This window comes from Crotalus tigris, unplaced genomic scaffold (genome assembly GCF_016545835.1).
Source record: "Crotalus tigris isolate CLP2741 ecotype Arizona unplaced genomic scaffold, ASM1654583v1 scf7180000017551.9496454, whole genome shotgun sequence".
Classification (NCBI taxonomy): Eukaryota; Metazoa; Chordata; class Lepidosauria; order Squamata; family Viperidae; genus Crotalus; species Crotalus tigris.
In genome coordinates this window covers 374,920-398,300 of record NW_024096469.1, presented here as the reverse complement: position 1 = coordinate 398,300, position 23,381 = coordinate 374,920, and the positions used below count along the sequence as shown (strand labels likewise).

The following is a 23,381-nucleotide window of genomic DNA, read 5'->3' as shown; positions in this document are numbered from 1 at the left end:
TTAGACAGAGAAAGAGTTACCTGTTTTAGCAGTCTTGGACCTGTTATCTTCAATTAAATTTCAGGTGTTTCTGCTAATCTGCAGTATTGCAGTTTGGCTCTCAGGGATTCACATAGTTTCACTTTCCTCTGCTTCTGCCACGTAATCTTTATTATATTGTCTGGGCTCTTGCTTCTTTTTTCTGATTTTGGGTAATGTGAAGTTATTCCCACATTTGTTTCTCCTCAGCTGGAAGCAAGAAGCTGAAAGAATTTTGGCAGAGACTTACTGTTCTAAGCTGCCATCTGCAGTCAAATATACGGTACTACTGCAGAAACCTACCAACCAACAAAAATGCAAAAATTCTTCAGCTAAAAAAAATAAATAAATCTCAGTATTAATAGTTCACAGTAGATTTGAGGATAGCGTAGTGGAAATATTTTGACAAAGTTGCTTGTGCCAGGCCCCAACACAGTGAATCATGTGTTACTTTTCAGGATTTGAGATGGAAGTTGTAGAATTGGTGAGAAGATAATTTAGTTCCTTTGAAAACACAATACAGCAAGGGCAACAGCACTTAGACTTATATACCGCTTCACAGTGCTTTACAGCCCTCTCTAAATGGTTTACAGAGTCAGCATATTGTCCTGAACAATCTGGGTCCTCATTTTACCAACCTCGAAAGGATGGAAAGCTGAGTCAATCTTTTTTTTTTTATTGAAAAGTTTTATAAAAATTACAGTATACACCCCAAAACCCACGCACCCTAAACCCCCCCTCTCCCTCCCCCACTTCCCAGAGCTGAATACATAATCAAACTCTAACTAACATTAACCAACTATATAAATAACCAAATCCATAATGCGCTTTAACTCCCCTTTAATATAGGTATAAACAAATTAAAAATAAACATAATAATATAAACAAGTCAATATTATTAAACAATACAATATCCAAATTGTTAAACAATACTAATACTAAAAATAATAATAAAACTAATAAAATTCTACTATAATAAACTATTAATAATAATAATACTCTAAAATTTACTCATAAACTAGATGGAACTTTTTAGTCCCATATTTATTCTGAATATAATCTATCCATCTTCTCCAGACCGAAATGTATCTTTCTTGTGAATGATCCTTCAAGTAAGCAGAAATTTTCGCCATTTCTGCTAAATTTGACACTTTAAGTGTCCATTCTTCTACAGTAGGCAAACAATCCTTCTTCCAATATTGCCCTACTAATAACCTTGCAGCTGTTATCAAATTCAACATCAAGTTAATTTCTTTAACATCACAATCTACAATAACACCCAATAAAAATAATTGTGGAGTAAACTTTATCTTTCTCCTAAAAATCTTTTGAATGTTCCACCAAATCTTAATCCAAAAAGCTTTTATATTTCTACAAATCCACCAAGTGGACTTACTTACCTGGCAGGGGAGACACCATGATCACAAAGCTGAGTCAATCTTGAGTCAGTCAGGATCGAACTCTTGGCAGTCAGCAGAATTAGCCTGCAGTAACTGCATTCTAACCACTGTACCACCATGACTTTTTGTATATGTAGGAATATGTAGGAATTTGAATCGCAAAGACTTTTTTACAAGGATAAAACTTTTGTCCACTTTGCAGAGCCCTTTATAATAGCCTTATAAAATGTATATCTTCCTCTGTGTTGTATTCTTTCCCCTTAAATTAAGAATTATTGATGAAATAAACAGTTGCACAAGACCATAGGACACTAAGCCGAAGTTCAGATGATTACAAATTCATATAAAATAGGGACGACATCTAATGATCCTCCTAGAGTTGTCAAATTTTATGATTTTTATAGGGTGTTTTCATAAAACCTAAAAGAGAAGAATGCCATAATCGTGTAAAATTTGGGGCACTGAATATTTAAAATAATATTTTATAATAAAATAAAGAATCACGTTGGCGATTGTGCAAGACTTGTACAGTGGAGACCAGGGCCTGAAAAACACTGAGGTCCTCTGTCAATTCACTTGTTTGATATTTTTACCTATACCACTGCCCAAAGCCTTAGTACAGGATCAGATCTACCTAGAGCAGTGGTTCTCAACCTGTGGGTCGGGACCCCATTTGGGGTCGAACGACCATTTCACAGGGGTCGCCAAACAACGCAGTCTGCCATTTTTTTCCCTTTTCCTTAGCTGTGCTACTCCCTTTTATTCTATTGGCTTTTGAAAGCCAATAGAATAGACTCTCTTGAATAGAGTCTAATTCTATTGGCTTTCAAAAGCCAATAGGAATTGTCCAGGCTGTCTCTGCCCTGCTGAGCCCACCAAAAGTCCCATTCTGCAAAAGGTGCTGCACCAGTTGAGTAGTCCTCAACTTACGACCGGTTGAGTAGTCCTCAACTTACGACCAGTTGGGGGTCGCGGCATTAAAAGGGTTGAGAATCACTGACCTGGAGGAGCACTTTGCAAAAGTTGAGCGAAGAAGGAGCAGAAGCTGACATTCCCATTATATTCTTTTCTCCTGAGCTTATCTGAAAATGTGGTGTGGAAAACTGGAGAATTTTTTGCAGCAGCTTGAGAGGCAACATAAACAGCTGCAGAGGCAATTAATGGAAACCTTTTCTCTCCCCACTGCAGAGGACTTCTGGATCCACATGCATCTTCTGAAAAAAAAAAGGGATTTTTCTCATTCTAAAATGCTCCTCGCTTTTCTCCTGTAAAAGGCTATTTATGCCAAGCAGAGTAGGCCTGTGGTTTGCAAACAAAAATGTGGAGTAGTAACTTTTTATTTGTAAGGCTAGCTTGGTTGCAGTTAGCTTACAGGCAGTCCTCTTTTATGAACTGATTCATTTAGTGAACATTTACAGTTGCCCAGGGATGAAAAAGTAACTTTGGGACTAGTCTTCACATTTACAATCTTCAGAGGACTATAAAGCAACAGAAAGCTGAAGTAAAATTGTAAAATCATGATGTTTTCCTTAGTGACCACTTTGCTTAATGACCGAATTGCTGATCCCAATTGTAGTCGCTAAATTATGGCTACTTGTATTCCTTAAAAACACATCAACTTGGCAAATAAAGTCTGGATTCTAGGAATGGCTAGAATATTTGCAGCCCAACAGCAAGATTTCATCAAAATGCATGAAAGTTGCTGATTTTTACCCAAAATGCAAACAAGCTTTTGATTCTGTATACTGTGCCTCACGATGTTCAACCCCCCACCATTAAAAACAGCAGCAATTTCAGGAGAACAATAGAGCTAAAAACTTACTTTCAGTCAGATAATTAAAGAGTCAGATCCCTTGTTTACCAGGCAGGGCTTTTTTTAATAGACTCTTGACATTGGCACAATAAAATGTGTCACAGTTAATGCAATTTATCTATTGTGAAACTAATCTTTATTGCTACAGCATAGCAACAGCAACTACTGTCTTTGGAAATAGCTAATTTACTTCTATATCATAAAGTACCAGTGCAAATACTGCTCTCTGTCAATAATAACTTTACTGTACTTACCTCTGCAAACATAGCAGTATTTAGAATAAATCCATGGCAATCAGTGGTAGTTAAGGCAATCAGAACCAATTTAAGCCCCGTAAGTTTCAATTAATCCACACATGTATTACTAAGACTAGATTCAATTGATTATATATTGTATAACCAGATGCCTGAATGGAGAGGAAAGGCTTTTCTTTTCTTCATTCTTTTGCATAGCTGATGTTTATATAAAGTAAATACATAGGCTTTATATTATTATTCCCCAAACAACAAAAGACTGTTTGTTGCCCAGTTATGCCTTTCCTTAGTGCAGTGTTTCTCAACCTTGACAATTTTAAGGCATGTGGACTTCAACTCCCAGAATTCCACAGCCAGCAATGGACCGCAATGCTGGCTGTGGAATTCTGGGAGTTGAAGTCCACATGCCTTAAAATTGTCAAGATTGAGAAACACTGCCTTAGTGGCATCTGAGTGAAAACTGAATCTTAAGATATTGTTATCATACATGGTCTGCAAACATCCAGATGACCACTAGATGGCAGTAAACTGCATTAGACAGCTCTTTATAAGTAGTTCTTGATTTACAATGGCAATTGGACTGATCACATTGCTTGGTAACAGAAATCCCTGCCATCCCAATTACTGTTAATCAAACCCTGCAGTTGTTAAGTGACCAAGTCAGTGGGGAAGCTGGCAGGAAGTTGCAAGCTCCAGGCTGATAGTGGAACCTGCCAGGTAGGAGAGGAAGTGAGGGGATGCTTAGGGGTGTGGGGTGGTTCAGGGAGGGTGAGGGGGTCAGGGAGGGTTTGCAAGGGTGGGTGTGAGAGGTGTAGCATGGGTTGGAGAGTGTGTACAAGAGTTTGCCAATAGCTGGTAACATAGGATTTGGGGGGCGCATGGATGGTGGAGACATACCCAAGAAGCTTACAATCTTTTCTGCTGTCTTCCCCATTGACTTTTTGGGGAAATTGGCAGAAAAGGTTGCAAATGGTGATCATGTGATCACAGGACACTGTAACTGGCCATAAGTACAAACCTGTTTGCCAAGTGCCCAGATCACAATCACATAACTGTGGAGGTGTTAGGTCAGTCGGAAATCCAAGGACCTGTCTTAACCACAATCCATTCAGTGCTTCAAACAGTTGCTGAACAAATAGTCATAGGTCAAGGGCTACCTATAGCCAAATTCAACCAGAGGACTTTTTGGGTGTCCTTCTGATTAGATATAACCATTGTCCTTGCTCCAGTAAGGTGAGCTTGTATGAGATATCACAGCATGTTGCTGGCATGGATACAATGATATCTAATCTAAAATGGTATCGGGCGGCATCCCTTGAGGTAATCAACAAAACCCACTTTGTTGTATCTTTGCACAGAAAAACATTTCTAATAGTTAAAATATATTTTGGGAATGCAGCCTATTTCAATCGCAGGGCAAAGTGCCCAGACATGTTTCTGGTTACCATAGTAATTGTAATGTAAAGCAAGAGAGGTGTTTTCCACAGCCCATAAAGACAGTCCTACACATTATGCATATTTATGAGTAATTTAATTATTACATCAGAACAATTAATGCTACAGAATTTTTACATTGGCTTCAGTTTGCTGTTTCTCAAGCCAGCCACTCAGGACAACATTACATAAAATTCTGCTCAAAACACTCAACATAGATGCAGTCATCACAATTCCACAAAATAAGGTTGCTGATCGGTTGTTTTTTTTTCATAGCAGGGAGATAAATGGCATTTTGTTAACAGCACTTTTAAGAATAAGCATACTCTGTGTAGAGGAACAGATGTTTGTCAGATTATGAGTAAGTGGCAGGATGCACTACATTTTTCAGATGGTGTTTAAAGAGAGAGGAAATTGTCAGCGATCATACTAATCTATTTCAGGAAAACTTGTGGTTAGTTTTAGAATGCACTCCATTTGCTGTTTGGTCCAAAGGTTGTGGCATTAATCCTAATGAGGTTTTTCTGTGTATGCATGCTTAGTGAAGTTCCAGTGTCGAAATTAATAAATATTTCTAAAAACAAAAATAAAACCCAGTTTTAGGAAACATCCAATCCAATAGCATCTTGAAAAATTCATACAGTTTTTCATAGTCTGTGTCCCCAGTCGTTTGGTTCTGTTTCTTTCCAATTAAAAAAAAAGGATTTGAAGGCAAGTGGAGGGTGAGGTTTAAAGTAAAATAGGGAAAATTCATGAATAACTATGACACCTATTTTTTCTGTTTTGCTGCCAAATTTCAATGAAGCCATTTTGGGGAGTTTCAGGATTTTATTTTATTTTTTAAAAAGCTATATTGTCTGTGTGGTTGTTCATCAGACTTATGCACTGATAGGGTCTGGAGTGTCTTTGGAGAGTGGTTGAAAAAGTGAATTTAGTGGCGGTCGGCTATGCGCTCAGAGCTCTAATTGCATGGATATAGGTGACTTTTTTTTTTTTGACCTTCCACGGGTTTCCCTGGCTGCCAATTGATGCTGAAGAAGGAAGGACCAGATCACCACCAAAAAAGGAAAGATGAAACAAAACATATTATAATATAAACCAGTGTTGGCGAACCTATGGCACGGGTGCCAGAGGCGGCACTCAGAGCCCTCTCTGTGGACACGTGCGTCGTCGCCCCAGTACTAGGCCTTCAGCTGGGTTTTATAAAACTTTTTCGCTTTAGGCCTCCGCCACGTGTGCAATAACAAAAAAAAAAGGTTCAATCAGTCAATTTCAACTTCTCGTGGGAAAAAAAAAGTTCTTGTAAAGTTGGAATTGATTGCTTGAACTTTTTAGTCCCACCTAGTCTGCCGTTACCACTGCAGCCATGCCCACCCAATGGGCCACACCCACCCAATGGGCCACACCCAGCCAATGGGCCACACCCACCTGGCACTTGACGATGCATAAGTGGGTTTTGGGTTGCAGTTTGGGCACTTGGCCTCTAAAAGTTTCGCCATCACTGATATAGACCATCCTTGTGTGTGTTTACTGGGAATAGTCCACATCAACATATAAAGCAGAAGTCTTCAAACTTGGCCCTTTTATGACTTGTGGACTTCAACTCCCAGAATTCTTCAGCCAGCTTGCCTGGCTGAGGAATTCTGGGAGTTGAAGTCCACAAGTCATAAAAGGGCCAAGTTTGAAGACCCCTGATATAAAGGATCACAACAGCTTAGAAAATAGATGAACAAAGATAAAAAGAGGAGGTATTCACTAACAATACTGTAAATAAAGAAAATGATTGCAGAGCAGAACAGCTAAATAATTTTGGACTGGAGACGATTGAAAAATTCCAGGGTTACAAGTAGGTTGGGTCTTCCCAAAAAATACCAAAAGGCTGTGGCAAACTACTTCCAGACTTCCCAAGAGAACTACCTGGATTTGCCCATATGGTTAACAAGGGTCAACTCAAATCAAGGGAGCCTTTACTGTTACTTAAAACAAAGGTTCGTGAAATGCACCAATGATCTGGCAATAGATGGGCCACTGGTGATTTCCTCCTAATGGAGACCGGGCTCTCTCAAGTTGATAGTTAAAAGAGAGAGAGAGAGAGAGAGAGAGAGAGAGATTCTTTTTAGAGACTAAATGGGGTTCAGTCCTAGTCCCTAATTGCAGGATTAATATGTAAAATTCCTCCAGCAGCATAATAGACATGTAAAAAAGAAAAGCCATTCTTAGGAAATGCGATTCAAAAAAAGCAAAAGAAGCCATTTCAGAACTGGGATCAAGCAATTCTAGCCTGAATAGATGTACATAGAATTTAAACTGTCTCAAGCAGCATTAAAAAAAAAGTTAATATATTGCAAATAAAGAAGCAAAGCTGAAAGCCACATTTTTATAGGGGAAAAACTGGAGGAGGAAATGATGGAAAGAAATACAGGATAGAAAGCTAATGGTTTATATACATTATGTACATATATGTTCCTGGAAACTGACCTCTACCCATAATATAGATGGTATCTGACAAGAACTGAAATTGACCCATTAATAAATGGCAGCTGGATATCAGTTTTAGAAAGGTCTTCAAGGGCAACTATGTAGAGCTAAGTTGTGATAACACAAACCAAAAGTTGACAAGGATGTGAATGACAGTGAATGCCCCTGATCCAGGATGTAGTGATGCACCAGCTGCCATGGCTTCCACCTCTGTGAATCCAGAACTATCCCTAGAAGGTGGGCCTGCTTTTCAGGAGAAGCTGAAGCTTGTCTTGCACCAAAGTTGGAATTTGCTGGTGCATCAGGAGGCTTTTGGGCCAATAGGCACTCCAGTTTGCTTGGATTGGGCCTGAACAGTTATTTTCTCATAAGGAACTTGATAGCCTCAAAGTAGAATGGATAGGATAGGATAGGATAGGATAGAATAGAATAGAATAGAATAGTAGGAGAACCTATGCCAGTGATGACGAACCTTTTAGAGATGGAGTGCCCAAACTGCAACCCAAAACCCACTTATTTATCGCCAGGTGCCAGGTGGGTGTGGCCCATTGGATGGGCGTGGCTGTGGTAGTCATGGCAGATTGGGTGGGAGTGGCCAATGTGGGTGTGATCACCTCAATGTTGCTCGTGAGAAGGGATGTCTATGGGGGCCGGGCAGGGTTGGGGGAGATCCAGGGGGTCTCTGGCAGGTGGGGCGGTGGGCAGGAGGCTCGTCCTGCGGGGTGAGGCAAGGCAGGGCGGGGGTGCCATTGTCACAGGGAAAGGTGAGGCAGGACCGGGGCAGCTGCTGCCTGACACCATCACCCCCTGCACACAGAGGCCAGCGAGCGCATGGTTGCTGGGATGAATCGGGCCATGTGGGACCTCGGCCAGTTAGTGGGCGGCTGGTTGAAGAGGGACGGTTGCCGTCTCTAGGACATGGCGCGTGTGCCTACAGAGAGGGCTCTGAGTGCCACCTCTGGCACGTGTGCCATAGGTTCGCCACCACTGACCTATGCCATCTCAGATAAGTGACTGTCTAGTCTTTTCTTTAAAAGCTTCAGTGACGGAGTGTCCACAATTTCTGAAGGCAAGTTGTTCCACTGGTTGATTGTCCTCACTGTCAGGAAGTTTCTCCTTAATTCCAGGCTGCTTCTCTCTTTGATTAGTTTCCAACTTTTGTTTCTTGTCAAGCCCTCTGGTGTTTTGGAAAATAATTTGACCCCCCTCTTCTTTGCGGTAGCCCCTCAAATACTGGAAAACTGCTATCATGTCACCCCTATTTCTTATTTTCTTTAGACTTGCCAAACACAAGTCCTGCAGCTGTTCTTCATATGTTTTAGTCTCCAGGCCTTTGATCATCTTAGTTGGTCTTCTCTGAACTTTTTCCAAAGTCTCAACATCTTTTTTGCAGTATGGTGACCAAAATTGGTTGCAGTATTCCAGATGTGGCCTTACTAAGGCTTTATAAAGAGGTACTACTACTTCGCGTGATCCTAATTCTATGCCTCTGTTTATACAACCAAGGATTGTATTAGCTTTTTTGTCTAATTGTGTCAAGACTGCTGTCCTATCTCTCATTTAACCCAGGGTGGAGAAACATAGTAACTTTTCCCCACAACTATTGACTGGAATTTTACACCTGAGAGAAGCAGAACTATTGTAAAATAGTGCCCCCAGTTTCTAACCCTTAGGGGAGGTGATCCAGAAGGATGCGTAATCAGTGGTACTGAAGGTTATTGATAGATCCACCAGGCAAAAGGATCGTGCTTGTATCCTGATTAAAAAGGATATAGATAATTGATAATGTAGATTACAAAAAAAGAATATAGAAAATTAACTGATTTGCCTATTCCATGTTTCAGCAGAAATAAAATCATTTCAGTTGTTTTGGTCGTGGGAAACAGTGGGATTCAGAGCTAGTTCTTAGGTAGAAAAACCAGAGGCAACAACAACAACAAAAAATGCAGGACTCTTTGCTACTTTATGATGGCTTCCCCAATTTTTGCACTCTAGTCTTTTTTGAACATTGAGCAGCAATTTGCTTGGAAGTGGAGATGCTTTAAATTAGGAAGAATGTAGGAAAAATACTGGCCCTGCATTTTCAATTCTTTTACCAATTACCTCCTCCACAGGGCAGGAGAACATTCTGACTGATTAAATTAATTCCAGGCAGGTCATTAAGGAGTTATTTAAAAAAAATAAACACTTTGTAAGTCTGTGCTGTCCATGAATAAAGCTCTCCTTGCAGACAGGAATATTGAGCTATCTGTATCCATCCCAGTGTTTAAAAATTCATCTTCAAAGTTAATATTTTTCCTGGCCAGATGCCAAAAACAAAACAAAAATAGGAAATGCAGCTTTTCTTTCCTTGTTGAATGATTAGGAAGGAACTAAATAAGCACCTGCAAACGGACTTTGTTTGGCTGCTAGCGTTTATATATTAGATATAAATTACATTTTCAGCCTCAGGAATATTCAGAAGAATAGAATAATTCTGAATCACGTGTACACACTTGCTCAGCAAAACAGCATTTCACTACAGGTAGCCCTTGACTTCCATCAGTTCATTTAGTCACCATTACAGATTCATTTAACAACCGCGTTTCTAATTTAAGAACTGCCGTGATTCATTTAGCAACTATGGCATGGAAAGTTGTAAAATGGGGCAAAAATTCGCTTAACAAATGTTTCACTTAGCAACAAGAATTTGGGGCTTGATTGGAGCCGTACATCAAGGACTACCTGTATACACTTGAAGTGCTAAAGGGAAAGCGAAGGGTCAAGCCAACAAACTCAAACATGCCTTTCCATAATAAAGAAAGAGCAGGGAAAGAGTGATTATTAATATAGAGAGAGTTGTTAATATAGAGAGTGTCATCAAGGCATTTCTTGCCCCCCCCCCTCAATATTAAGTGCAGCCCCTAACCATTAAAATTCCCCACCACTATTTTTATTTTGTTTAGCCCCAGGTCTTCAGAAATCAAGACCTGGGGCTAAAACAAATTATTTTGCCTATTTTTATGGAGCAATGAGAAGTCTTGGAATTTCTCCTCTGGGATTATATACATCTGTGGATAAATTTTTTTAAAAAATTATTTCTTCCAGGCTCGGTGTCAGAGTTCACTTTGGCAAAAGGCTGACTGCTTTATGCTTCCTAAAAATTATGAGTGAACTCCATCGATGGATATCTTTCATATCAGTTACCCTAATAAATAGCTGGAGATAATAGCAAGCAGGACGGATGGTTTAATGAGAAATCCTTCATATTTCCATCAATATCTCAAGTAACTAAATATGGCTCAAGATAAAATCAACCCATGCGGATCCAAATTCATCAGGCAATCTGGCTAAGTGGAAGATTTATGTTGGATTTATCTCTGATACCGAGATCCTTAAGCCTGTTTCAAACTGCTTTGGGATTCAATGCCTCTCCATAGCATAAACTCCCCTACGCTTTTGTTTGCACTGTCAAATGAGATAAAATGCTCCCTAGTATTTGCTAAACAATTAGGTTTCTCTGTGCAGGACTGTCCTCTCATATCATATCTCCTTGATAATTTTTATTGAAGAGTCAGTCTTCAAAAGGTATCTTGCATTGCTAGAATGGTTGCTTCTCTGCTGAATGCACATCAGTTAAGTGGAGAGGCGCTTAACTAAGAGATGGTCTACTAGTTTAGGTCTCTCAGTCTGTGTAATTTACCCAGACATGTGAGCACATGTAATTGGACAAAATAGCTGAATTTAACAGAATGAAATTACTGTGTTCAAATAGGTCCCATAGAGTTTAGAAGTAGCAATGTGTGGAGGTTTGGCTCCCTCTATTGGATACTGACCAAATTGCAGTGGAAAGACCTCACGTTCAGAGATTTTCTAAAAGGGTGAGATAGATGGCCAATAAATTTAATAATAATAAATAATAACACTGTGGCAGTGAGAATATGGGCTTTCCCCACCATAGCGCTATCACGGAATCAGTCCAATCACTGTTGGTATAAAACCTGTTACTCGCTTTCCAATTCCTATTCTGCTTCTATTGCATTTGTTCAAAGTCACCACTAATAATGATGTCCTGATTTGTGTTTGTGCCACATGTAAAAAGGTAAGGTGATTGTTCTTTTGGCTTTGCTGTCCTCATTCTTCAGCACATTACCTGTCAATATGGAAAACTTCCACAAATAACGGCAATGAAGCATGAATTTAGTACAGTGGTTCTCAACCTTTTTAATGCCGCGACCCCCCCCAACCGGTCGTAAGTCGAGGACTACTCAACCGGTCGTAAGTCGAGGACTACTCAACTGGTGCAGCACCGTTTGCAGAATGGGACTTTTGGCGGGCTCAGCAGGGCAGAGACAGCCTGGACAATTCCTATTGGCTTTTGAAAGCCAATAGAATTAGACTCTATTCAAGAGAGTCTATTCTATTGGCTTTCAAAAGCCAATAGAATAAAAGGGAGTAGCCCAGCTAAGGAAAAGGGGGAAAAAATGGCGGACTGCGTTGTTTGGCGACCCCCGTGAAATGGTTGTTTGACCCCAAATGGGGTCCCAACCCACAGGTTGAGAACCACTGATTTAGTAGATCTGATTTCCAGGCTTTAAGGTTTTCTAGACTAGCTTTTTTTGTCCCCTCCCATACCCATTTTCACTTTGCCACATTAAAATAAGGTAGAAGCAAGAAACGTGGGGAGATACCAAGACAGAGATAGAACCAGAATGGAGAAGACTGATTCTGCCATGATTGTGCACCATGTTAGATGCTATAGAATCAAACTAAAACTAATTAATTGCTGCACAACCATTCCTCTTACTTCTGGGAAAGGAATGGAAATGAATTGAACTGACAAATATAAGTGCAAAGTTTTCATAAACTCAGTCCTGACTCCTTGACACAACACATTTGTGTTGCTTTTCGGATGAGAATATGGAAATGGGCTTGCCGTTGTCTTTTTTTCTTTCAACTTACCATTCTGGCCTACAATTCTGGTATTTCTTGGTAGTCTCCTGTCCAAGAAGCACCAGCCAGACTCAACCGACTTAGCCTGTGAGATAATTCCGGGTCAGCCCAGTGCTGCCTTCTGCTCAGATGTCAGGCACAAGGAAACCAAAGAACAAAAAGTAGGTTGTTAAGATTGAGCTTGTTCGGATATAACAGTTTGGTAGTCAGTTGCAGTAAGGGACAGGGTGTCTAACTCATTTGGTTCCTCATTAACAAGGAGGAGGCAATGTGCTTTCCATACAATCATTCATTAATGAAAGCATGCAATACAGGTGTGCATATTTTGGGGATCCATGCTGATGGAAAGTGTTAAATTATTCTTTTCTACTGGTATATTGGCCCTGGAGATTTACAGAGGGAGGCCTTTTCACTCAAGGTGAAAGTATAACCAAGGGAGATCCAGATGAACATCTAGAAAAGATTAACCTTCAGAATCAATTAATTATTTGTGATATTATAGTCTATAAAGCTCAGGCTTCAGATAGTTTTAAATTCTCCTTCTTGCTGCTTTTTAAAACAGAGATAAATATTCTGGCCTATGATGTGACTTATATTCATATTTACAAGGTATAAGATAAGACAGCATTAAAAACCTAAAGGTGTTTTCTGTTCTAAGCTTTTATTGTTAGGAGCAATGGTGGATTTGGCAATGGATTAAAGCATATGGGTAAGTTTTGTTATTCACATGTCTGCTATATGTGCAAATTGGGATTATTTTATCTCATTCATTCTTACACACTGAAGTTATATTCCCATATATTGAGAATATAAAATACAGGTTGGAATGTGTATAATTAAGAATAAAATGTAGCTTTCCCTCAGAAAACTTCTTTAAATATTTTTTTTTCTTTTTTTCCTAGGCTTAATTACAATTAAAGAGTCTCATGATATAGAAGCCAGGCTGAATGAGGTAGAGAAACTCCTCAAGAATATTATAAATATGCCTTGGAAGGTAAGTAGGGGAAATGCCCAAACTTCAGTGAAACTTTAGTCAATGTTAATTTTTTCAATTGTTTGTTTTTTGTTACCTGGGAGACATGGACAAAGCAGTGAAGAAATTTTAAAATGTCTGCTAAGTTAGTCTTAAGAATTATCCAATCATGGTGGGAAGAGAGCCACAAATGGCTGCATTTTAGCCAGGGTTGCAGGCTAATGCTAAAACTGTAATGTAAACCTTAAAATGGGCCTTATGGGTTATTATAGGAAACATGCTGAGACCTTGTGGCAGAAGGATGGAGATCTCAAATCTTTTCTCTCAGAAGACTTTTACATCTTGATCTTCTTCTCTGTCTTCCTTCATATCTTCCTGAAGGACCCTCGGTTGGCATCTTCCCTTTGTGTGTCTTTCCAGGGATGAAAATATCACAAAGCAAACAAAGTGAAATGATTTCTCTAGCACAGCTTTCTAGCCTATAGCCTCAAACTGTGTGGCTAGAGGATTCAGTTCTACTTCCTCACCACATGAGAGATGAACGGCTCTTCATACAGCCTTACAAAGCAGACAGATGCCCCATTTCTAGATGTCATAGTCCAGGGATAGGCAACTGTGGCTCTTTTATGACTCGTGGACTTCAACTTCCAGAATTCCTGAGCCAGCATGGCTGGTTCAGGAATTCTGGGAGTTGAAGTCCACAAATCATAAAAGAGCCAAGGTTGCCTACCCCTGTCATAGGAGAACAGCTGCCTTCCAGTAACTCCCTTACTCTCTTTCTGCATCCTTTTACACTTTCAGAGAAGCCATTTCCATCAGAGTGAAGCGATTGAGGTAGAGCAAATGCTTTAGCTGCAGTATTAAGGCGCTTTATTTTTCATGAGCTATATCACTTCACTTCATCCCTTTGAATTGAAGGTACACAAGAGATCCTAGTTTGTGTTGTATAAAACATCTGTTTTGAAGTAAGGGCCAAGCTGCACATCCCGGTTCTACTTTTCACTTGCTTATCCATTGAATTCTATGGATAATTTTGGAAGAATTGCCCTCTAAACAAGGATAATTACAGAGAAAACCCCATTCATTCCATTTATTGGTGTGGGGGCCAGACCGAGAGAGATAAACTTCCCTTCCTGCGTATTTTGACATCCTACCTCCAAAACCTACCCTGCATGTATGAGAAATATTAGAAAGTGAAGCTGTGAGCAATTCATTCAATGTAATAGAGTTGGACATTGAGTGTCTTTGAGTTTAATGAAGTTTCTCCAAGGAAGCTTTGATTGAATCATAGCCTTGAGCATCCCATTTACATTTGTCCTATGAGAGATGTAGAGATGCTTATAGCAGAAGCATTTTTGTTTAGGGTAACATTTGAGGATTTTTTTTCATCCAGAATGAGGAAAAGAGTGCAATAGTTAATTACTGCTAAAATGATTAATATCTGTGATGGGCACAGATTTGTTGTCTAAATTAGAAAACAAGCGGTTCCATGGGATTTACTCTTAGGAAAAGATAAATAGGATCATCATCCATTCTAGAGGACAACAGTTGCCCAATTCTTCCTCAACTGGATATATTGGTATCCAGCCCTTCTCTCTCCCCCCCCCCTCCTTTTTTTCTCTTTTCTGCTTTATCCCTACAGGACTGACTTGCCCTTCTCCCACCTCATAGCTACACATGCAATTCTCATTCTCTCCCATCCCAGAAGGTCCACAGAGGACCAGTTCCAACAAACATGCCCCCCCCCGTTCCTCAGAGCAAAGAGGCAGGGCCAAGGAACATCATGAGATGTTTCCAGCTTTCCATATGAAGGCCAGCTAACACCCTAGTCTTGAGGAGAAGAGAAGCCACTCCCTGTTGTATCTCTAAGGCAGAGGTCTTCAAACTTTGCCCTTTTATGACTTGTGGACTTCAACTCCCAGAATTCCTCAGCCAGGCACGCTGGCTGAGGAATTCTGGGAGTTGAAGTCCACAAGTCATAAAAGGGCCAAGTTTGAAGACCCCTGCTCTAAGGGCTTTAGAATCGAGCACTTCCTAAGATGTTGTAGTTGATTTGGGGAAATGCAAATGTTACTCCTCTTCTTGGGAATCAGTGTGCCTTAAGGCCTCTCTTTCCCAACTTATTTCCCTTGCCTTGGCTATTGAATTGTATCAGCCTAACTTTTTTTTTTTACAACTGCCTTTTTGTGCTTTTTTTTTTTTTTTTTTTTTTTAGCACAAGTGGACTAGGCACTACTCCTGAGAATGAATATCCCATGCAGCTGTAAACTAGAAGGAATAAATTCCTGGAATACGAGATATTTTTTAGTACATGAACTACTAGAAAAAAGAAAGTGTATTATGAGCCAGTTAGAGAAATATTGCATGCGTTTTTCAGGGTTTATATTTCTTATGTTATTTTAAAGAATTGGGGTTGCTATGCGTGTAAGGCGTGATCTAATGCAGGTAATCCTGACATAACCATGCTAATTGGAACCAGAAACTGTTGTTAAGTGATGTGGTCATGAGTTGAAAAACCCTGCAAGAGCAGTTCTAGCAGTGCCAGTTGCAATCATTAAGCAAGGACTGCACAGTTCCTTAAGCAAAGACCTCATGTGACTATGACTTCTGGCTTCCTGCTGATTTCGCCATTGATTTTGCTTGTGGTAAACCGGTAAGGAAATTTACGAATCGCAGTCTTGTGACCTTAGGATGCTGCAAACATTGTAAATGCCTGCCAGTTGCCAAGCACCCGAGCTGGAACCACATGATTGTGAAGACGCTGTAGCAGGCTGTAGGTTTAGAGACTAATTATCACTCATTCAGTGCTGTTATAAATTCAAACAGTTGCTGAACTAGTGATCATTAAACAAGGATAACTTGTAAAGTATTTGCTGAGGTTGAAAGTCCTCCTGATAAAAAGACCAGACCATTAGGTTATATATAGCTGAGAGGCAGGCAGTCTTCCCTTAAGGAGAGGCCAAGTATCACACTTTTTAAGGAGATATCCAAAGGCCATATTGGGGTAATCAGGAAAAGATGTCTGCACTGTGGGTTGGTTAAGAATTTTAATATTCTTGGCTGTTTGTGGTTTATGAGTGTATGTATTCTATATGGATTATGAGTGTATGTATTCTATATGGGTAAAACCTAAATAAACACTTGAGTATCTTTTTTGTTTGTTTTCTGCCAAAAGTAAGAATAATCGAAAAGCCACATCAATAGCTTACTGTATACTGTATAGTTGTCCCATATGGTACAGTGTGCAGATCTATAGATGGTCCACTTTCTGTCAAACTCATTATCCACTTCAAACTTCCACAATCTGTAGATCTGTTGGAACTAGAACTGGCAGAGTTCCCAGCTAGTAGGGAATGGCATCAAGACTGAGAAAGTTGGTTGGCAACTTATAGGGTATCCAGCCAGAAATTTTTCTTGATCCTACCTGCCAAGTGCTAAGGATTGAACTAAGGGCTTCTAGTTTGGCCCATAAAGTATGCCTCAAGTGTTATTTCCTCCCATGATTATAATTGTCTTTGTTAATTTTATTTCAGTATTCCAGATCCGAAGTTGTCCTCACCTTTTTCGAAAGGTCTCCTTTAGATCAAGTATTAAAAAATGACAACGTCCATAAAATACAACCAAGCTTCCAGAGTCCAGTTAAAATATCTGGTAAGGTTTAGTGGTTTGCTTAAAGCTGCATTAGGTAATAATTAATCAGTTGTGATTCATCTCAATATATACTCAGTGTGAATTGGTGGGGGATAGGATACTTGATGGTATTTTTTTATAGTCAGTCTTACAAAATTATTCAATCTCATGAGGTTTTACAATCTTACAAAATTTAACTGCTTTTATGCTTACATTCCCCCCCCCCCAATCAATTTATCTTTCTTTTTGGCTTCCTATAGACATTATGGGATGTTAGTAACTGCTGTATTAAGTTTTTGTCTGCAAAAGCTTTTGATGGCGAGGTAGTGATCTGCATAAAAAAGAAGATTGAGAATCCGCAGAATAGACTTTGGATTATTCATTAGGCGAACCAACTGAAGTTAGACTTGTTCCCTCTCTGAACATTCTTTTACCACTACAGCCTTAATTATTGAGATCTGTTGTTAAGATATATAAAAAAAACTAAACTACACATATAAACATCTTGGAAGCTGAAATGATGTTACATTTCGTTAATGTCGATCTCCCAGTTTGAAGCTCCAGTGCTGCTTGCCATCAAACTATATAGCTTCTTCTCTCTCCTTCATCCTTCATTAAAGAGTGCCTGTATTATGATTATATTTTCAAGGGTTATGTTTTTTTAAAAAAAAATGGAAAGAAAGTCCACATTATTGTTGTCTTCCTTGGATGTTAAGCTGTAGTTCTATATCAATAGAACTTATTTTTGAGTCAGCATCAGGAAATTGGATTAAAATGATTAAAATGATTTCTTGATCATTTTAATCGCGATCCAAGAGATCCTGTAAATTCCCTACAATACGATACTTACACTTACCTTTAAGCACGTACCTTTTAAGAATTGGTTCATTGTTTGTACTGTTTCCCTTTCTCTCTTCTTTTTCTTCAGAAATCATGCGTTCTAATGGATTTTGTTTAGCTAATACCGAAACGATAGTTATTGATCACAGTATACCAAACGGCAAAGAAAGGCACTTGGATGCTGATTCAGCAGAACACTTGTAAGTAATCATGATCCCTTGATATATATCCTCACCTCTAGATATGAAACCACCTCCTCTTTTTTTCTCCCCCCACCCCACATTGAGCGTAATTGAGAAACAAACTGTTGTGTCCTGAGCCTGCAAAGGCAGGCTCGGGACGTTGCAATGGTTCCGGGCAGTTGCAGGCTGCCCGGGACCAGACTGAGTGGCACCGGCTTCGCGCGCATGCGCGAGGCACGGGAGCACGCCAGAATGTTACTTTTTTGCCCGGGGATTCTTTTAAAGGAGACAGAGAGGCCTGAGAGCCTCAGAGCTGTGTCGGAGAGAGAACTACTGAAATAAAAGGCTGTTGGAATTACAGAATGTGCTCTATTCATTCGCCGTTGACTCGAGGACTCAACACAAACTATTGAACTTCTGTTAGGGAGGGGGAAGATTGTGTATCGCCACTGCCTTGTATTGTGGTCCAAATAGGATCAGAGGCCCATGCATTTAATGCAGCTCAGATACATCCTAAGCCCCCTGTCCTTTTCCATTAACATGACTCGGGGAGCTCATCCAATTAAGCTCAAAGTAGTCTTTGAATACAGGTAGTCCCCGACTTACAACAGTTCACTCACAATTCAAAGTTCAACGGCGCTGAAAAAAAGTGACTTATGACTGTTTTTCACACTTACGAGTTTGCAGTGTCCCTATAGAGATATGATCAAAGTTCAGACATTTGGCAATGGATTCATATTTACGACAGTCCCGGGGTCCCGGGATCACATGATCCCTTTTTGCGGCTTTCTGAGGAGGAAAGTCAATGGGGTAAGCCAGACTCACTTAACAACCGTGTTACCGACTTAACGACCGCAGCAGTTTGCTTAAGAACTGTGGCAAGGAAAATCGCAAAATGTCTTGCTCCTCAGCATAAATCTTGGGCTTGATTGTGATTGTAAGGTGAGGACTACCTGTATCAGTGAGCCCTCCTTCCACCCTTACAAGCCTCCATTTCGCGACTTTTTCCCCCCTTTTTTCTCCAAAGATATTTCTGAGTTATGCTTTTTTCCCCCGCCTCGGTTGCTCTGCATTAAATATTGCACTAGTTTTGCTTGTTTTAAAAGCGGAGGTGAATTGGCTTTTCCTTCCCGACCCACCGCCAGGCTTCTGTGCATGGAAATTAGAGATTGTATCGCCAATGCAGAATTGGAGCTGCAGTTCCTGTAGTTATTTTCTTTTCTGCTTCTAGATCAGGGGTCTTCAACCTGGCTGGCTGAGGAATTCTGGGAGTTGAAGTCCACAAGTCTTAAAGTTGCCAAGTTTGAAGACCCCTGTTCTAGATTATGTTTATCATGCCAGGAGCTGGGTTTATAAGTTAGCAGCTAGATCTGCCAATACAATCTTTGTGGATAGCACAATGACAGTCAGAGTTGTATCACAGAGGAGTCCTGGGAAATTCTATGGTTGCAGGTGATGAATGTGTCACTGCCAGAATTTTACAAGAGTTTAAATATTTGGAGTGTAAAAAATCGAGTCTTGAACAGGGTGGCAGAATAAGAAAAAAATACTAATCACAAAGCATGTTACTAAAGGTCAACTTTATGTTAGGTATCTTATGTGGCTTGGTACTAGGCTCACGAATCTGTGTACCTGTGTGTATATATGTTGTTATTTCAACAGCTCCTGCGTCAATTTGTGCAATCATTTTACATATCCCAAACTATAATAATGCCATTTCAACTTCTGTGCAAAAGTACTTCTAAAGACAGGATTCTAAAGACTGACTATATTTCTCCGCACGGATAAACTTTCAAACTTGGGAAATGATAACTATCATTTGGATTTTAATTAAAGAGGAAGCAGATAAACTTAACAGGAGTCCTTCAGAAAGAGATGTTTTTTATTCAGTAGGGGGCAGTGTCTCCCCTTCGTGCTTTCATCATAGTGCATTGTTGCTGCAGTTATGATAGTTTGAAATGATCCACTCGTAAATAACATTCAGGTTATGAGATCAGTTCATAATAAGTATTGTGAGTCAAAAAATGTGCAAATGAATCATTATCCAGTAAACAACATACCTAAAATTCATGAACCTTGTGGAAAGCATTAAAAAGATTTGGGCAGAACACACAAATTTATATCCTACAGTATAAACCTCAGTTGTCCAGGATTGAAATAGAGGCCAGTTTTCAGTCCTATATGTTCTGACATGTTTTTATTTGGAAAATATTTAAAGTAATATTTTATAAAAATACAACAACCCATGTTAAAAAAAAATATCAAGGTTTCCTGAGAAACTGGTTGCGGAGGGGCCACTGTTGCAGGTCCAAGTCAACAAGCTATGTTGTAACCAGTTTCTGATATCAACCTGGGCATTTGCAAGACTGTTACTTGATCATTCAGAACAAGTTAACCAAGATGTTAGTGTGGCTGGTATACCATTATCAAGAAGCTCTGTATTTGGATAAATTCGTGTTTCTATTTCAGTGCTGCAAAAGTCAGTGATCAAAGAAATGTCATCCTTATTTTCAAAGATTAAAAAAAAGTTACAAATTTCATCGCATTCTGCCAAGCATAAAGGCCTTTAAAGCAGCTGTCATAAGGTTATTAGAGTGAAATGGGAACATCTGGGCTTCAGTTATATCATTCATTGCTCAAATGCTTTCTAGCTAACTTCTTTCCTTCTTCACTCAAGTTCATAATAAAATGGAGCCTCCTGTCTTACAGATAAAACCCTTGTCACAATGATCTATACATTAAAATGTATGTACTCAGAGTAGAATATTTCTTTGTGATTCATCAATTGTGTCATTTGAAGAAACTCTTGCAGATTGCAAAATTATGGCTTGTGCCCATGTGGAATGATAGCTAAATTTGATCAGTCAGGTGGATCCCCCAAATTCTGGCTGGGCTAATGACTTATATATAGTATCCACCTCTGGCTATTAGCTTGATGGTGTTACAACATAGCAAATATAGACCAACCAGTATCTTTTTTTGTGTCTCTATTGTATGTCCTGGTATGAATGACGGTTCTTTGTTTTATCTATTTTTAGGTTCGAAAATGTTAGTGAATTTACCTCCGAGTTGCAGGACACTGATGATCCAACAGCTTATGTCACCAACTTGTCATACTATCATCTGGTTCCATTTGAAACGGATATTTTGGACTAAGACTGTCAAGCAGACTTCCTGGCTGACATCAGGCAACTGCCCCATAGCTTTGCACTGATTATGCCTACTACAAGTTTAGGATGCAAGACCGAAAAGGATTCCTACAAATGTAAACCTTGAAGCTGATTCTTCACAGTGGCTCCCTGGGCCAACTTGCAAGAATGCTTTTCTCCTCTAATGGACAAAGGTTTTTTTTTTTGAATATGGCCAAAAAGAATAAAACAAGGACATCAAGTGCTAAGTTGGTTCAAAGAATAAGTGATGCAGTGTTTTTCACACACTGATAAAACTTTGATGATACCAAAAAGGAAACAAAACATCAGCGTTACCAATATTTACAGTGCTACTTGCAAAGAAACTTCATGTTCCTTCTCTATCAAGCTGTCTCTAATCCCACCCAACATTTTGAACCTTTTTTTAATTGAAAGATTCATTATGATCAGACACTAGAGGATTTTTTTTTTTTCATTTCTCATGACAGCTTGCAAGAAACATCCAATAGTTAGTTTACAGGGAGTATTCCAGAGTAAGTGAAGCCTTATGTAATGTGTGCCTACAAGAAATAAGCTCATGAATTGACTGCTTAGTTTAGCTTAATTTGAAACCAAGGATTTTAATCCTCTGAGCAACTATCATTTTCTCCTGAAATAAATAATAATAATGAAACAAAAGAGCAAATAAGCAAATTGTAGCTTAAAGAGAAAGGGAAGTGCTGATGAGTTTTAAATGGTCTATCTAAACTTTTGGTTCCCCCCACCCCCAAGAATTCTCCACGATTTTTTTTTTTTTTTTTTTGGTTCCACAATAGGAACACTTCGCAATTCTCAGTATTAATGTTTACACAGGTGGGGTACGTTTCTTCCTGTCACTTAACTTTCCATGGACTAGAACAAGTAACTTGCCAAAAGTACGATTTCCACAGTGAGTAATTTTCAGCACTCCCCCCTTAAATATAAATAACAACAAAGGAACACGGAGTGGAGTTCAGTTTGGTGGAGTGGATTCATGTTACCGAATAGTTTTAATGTTATGAATTACGTGCCACAAAAATATTGCTTTCTTTGGCACATCGCTGAGCATGCGCAGTATGCGCTTCAACCCAGAGAAAAATCTGATCTTGCATTAGGTGATTTTACAATGGCAAAACCCGAGTATTTGTGAAAGGAGAGAATATCTTCTTTCACTAATAATAGGAATGCAAGCTGTTGTTCATACCACTCACTCAGCAATAAGCTTACAGTATTACAGTTATCATTATTTAAAAGTTACCCCACTGTTCTGCTTAAGCACCAACCTTCCTCCCCAGCTTATCTTGTGTGATAAGATAAAGGTAAAGTCGTTGCTCAACTCTGTTTCAAGGCCATTGAGCCAATACTGTCCAAAGACAGTATCTGCGGTCATGTACAGTAGACATCATGTAGTGCTAAGCAGTTAAGACACTGGGCTTGTCAGCTGGAAACAAATGCTGTATGACAGGGTGGGCGCCTGTTCTTGCCCCAGCTCCTAGTAGTCTGAAAGCATGCAAATGTGAGTAGATAAATAGGTATCGCTTCAGTGGGAAACTAACAGCATCTTGTGTGATAATTGAACAAGAACTCCTTTTCCTATAATAATAGCATAGGTCAGGGTGTCAAACTCAATTTCATTGAGGGTCGCATCAGCATTGCAGTTGCCCTCAGGGGGCTGGGTGGGTATGCCCTGGGTGGGTGCGGCCTACTGGATGGGTGTGGATGGAGTGGGTGTGGCCTACTGGGTGGGCATGGACAGCTTTACATTGTTCACATCAAGGGTGCCTGTGGGGGCCTGGGCAGGAGTGTGACAGATCTGAAGGTCTCTGGCAGAAGGGGGTGGAACCGGGGCAAGCGCCAAGGCATGGTCCATTTCTTCATTCCTCACAAAGGGTGACACCTCCCCAGCATGCACCCAGGGGGCAAGGCCGACGCAGCAGGGGCTCAATGTTTCTAGACAGCCTTGTGAAGCTAAGACTGAATGCGTTTCAGCATAGATGGCCACCACAAAATTGTACATTGGCTCCCAGCCAGCCTGGGCCAGGGCCAGGGCCAAGACAGTGGGGGCCATTCCCTCACTGTTTCCAGGATGGCTTCGCGGGCCACATAAAACCACTTCGCGGGCTGCATCTAGCCCCCGGGCCTTGTGTTTGACATGTCTGGCATAGGAGATTGAGGGTCTACAGCAGGCATGTCAAATCTGCGACGTTGCGCAATGTATCACGACTTTTTCCCCATTGCCGGCAATGGGGTGGGTGCAGTT

The 23,381-nt window shown here is 40.0% G+C and overlaps 1 protein-coding gene across 1 annotated transcript in view; it reads left to right on the top strand.

Annotated features, from left to right (window-relative positions):
* PXDC1 (PX domain containing 1) overlaps positions 1–22,848 on the top strand; it is a 28,635-nt gene extending 5,787 nt beyond the window's left edge. Inside the window, exons 2-5 of the mRNA XM_039342654.1 lie at positions 13,232–13,323; positions 16,836–16,953; positions 17,861–17,972; positions 20,993–22,848. Of these exons, the coding sequence (XP_039198588.1) occupies positions 13,232–13,323; positions 16,836–16,953; positions 17,861–17,972; positions 20,993–21,110 (440 nt within the window). The 3' untranslated portion in view covers positions 21,111–22,848. The remainder of the gene's footprint in view (positions 1–13,231; positions 13,324–16,835; positions 16,954–17,860; positions 17,973–20,992) is intronic.
* The last annotated feature ends 533 nt before the right edge of the window (positions 22,849–23,381 follow it).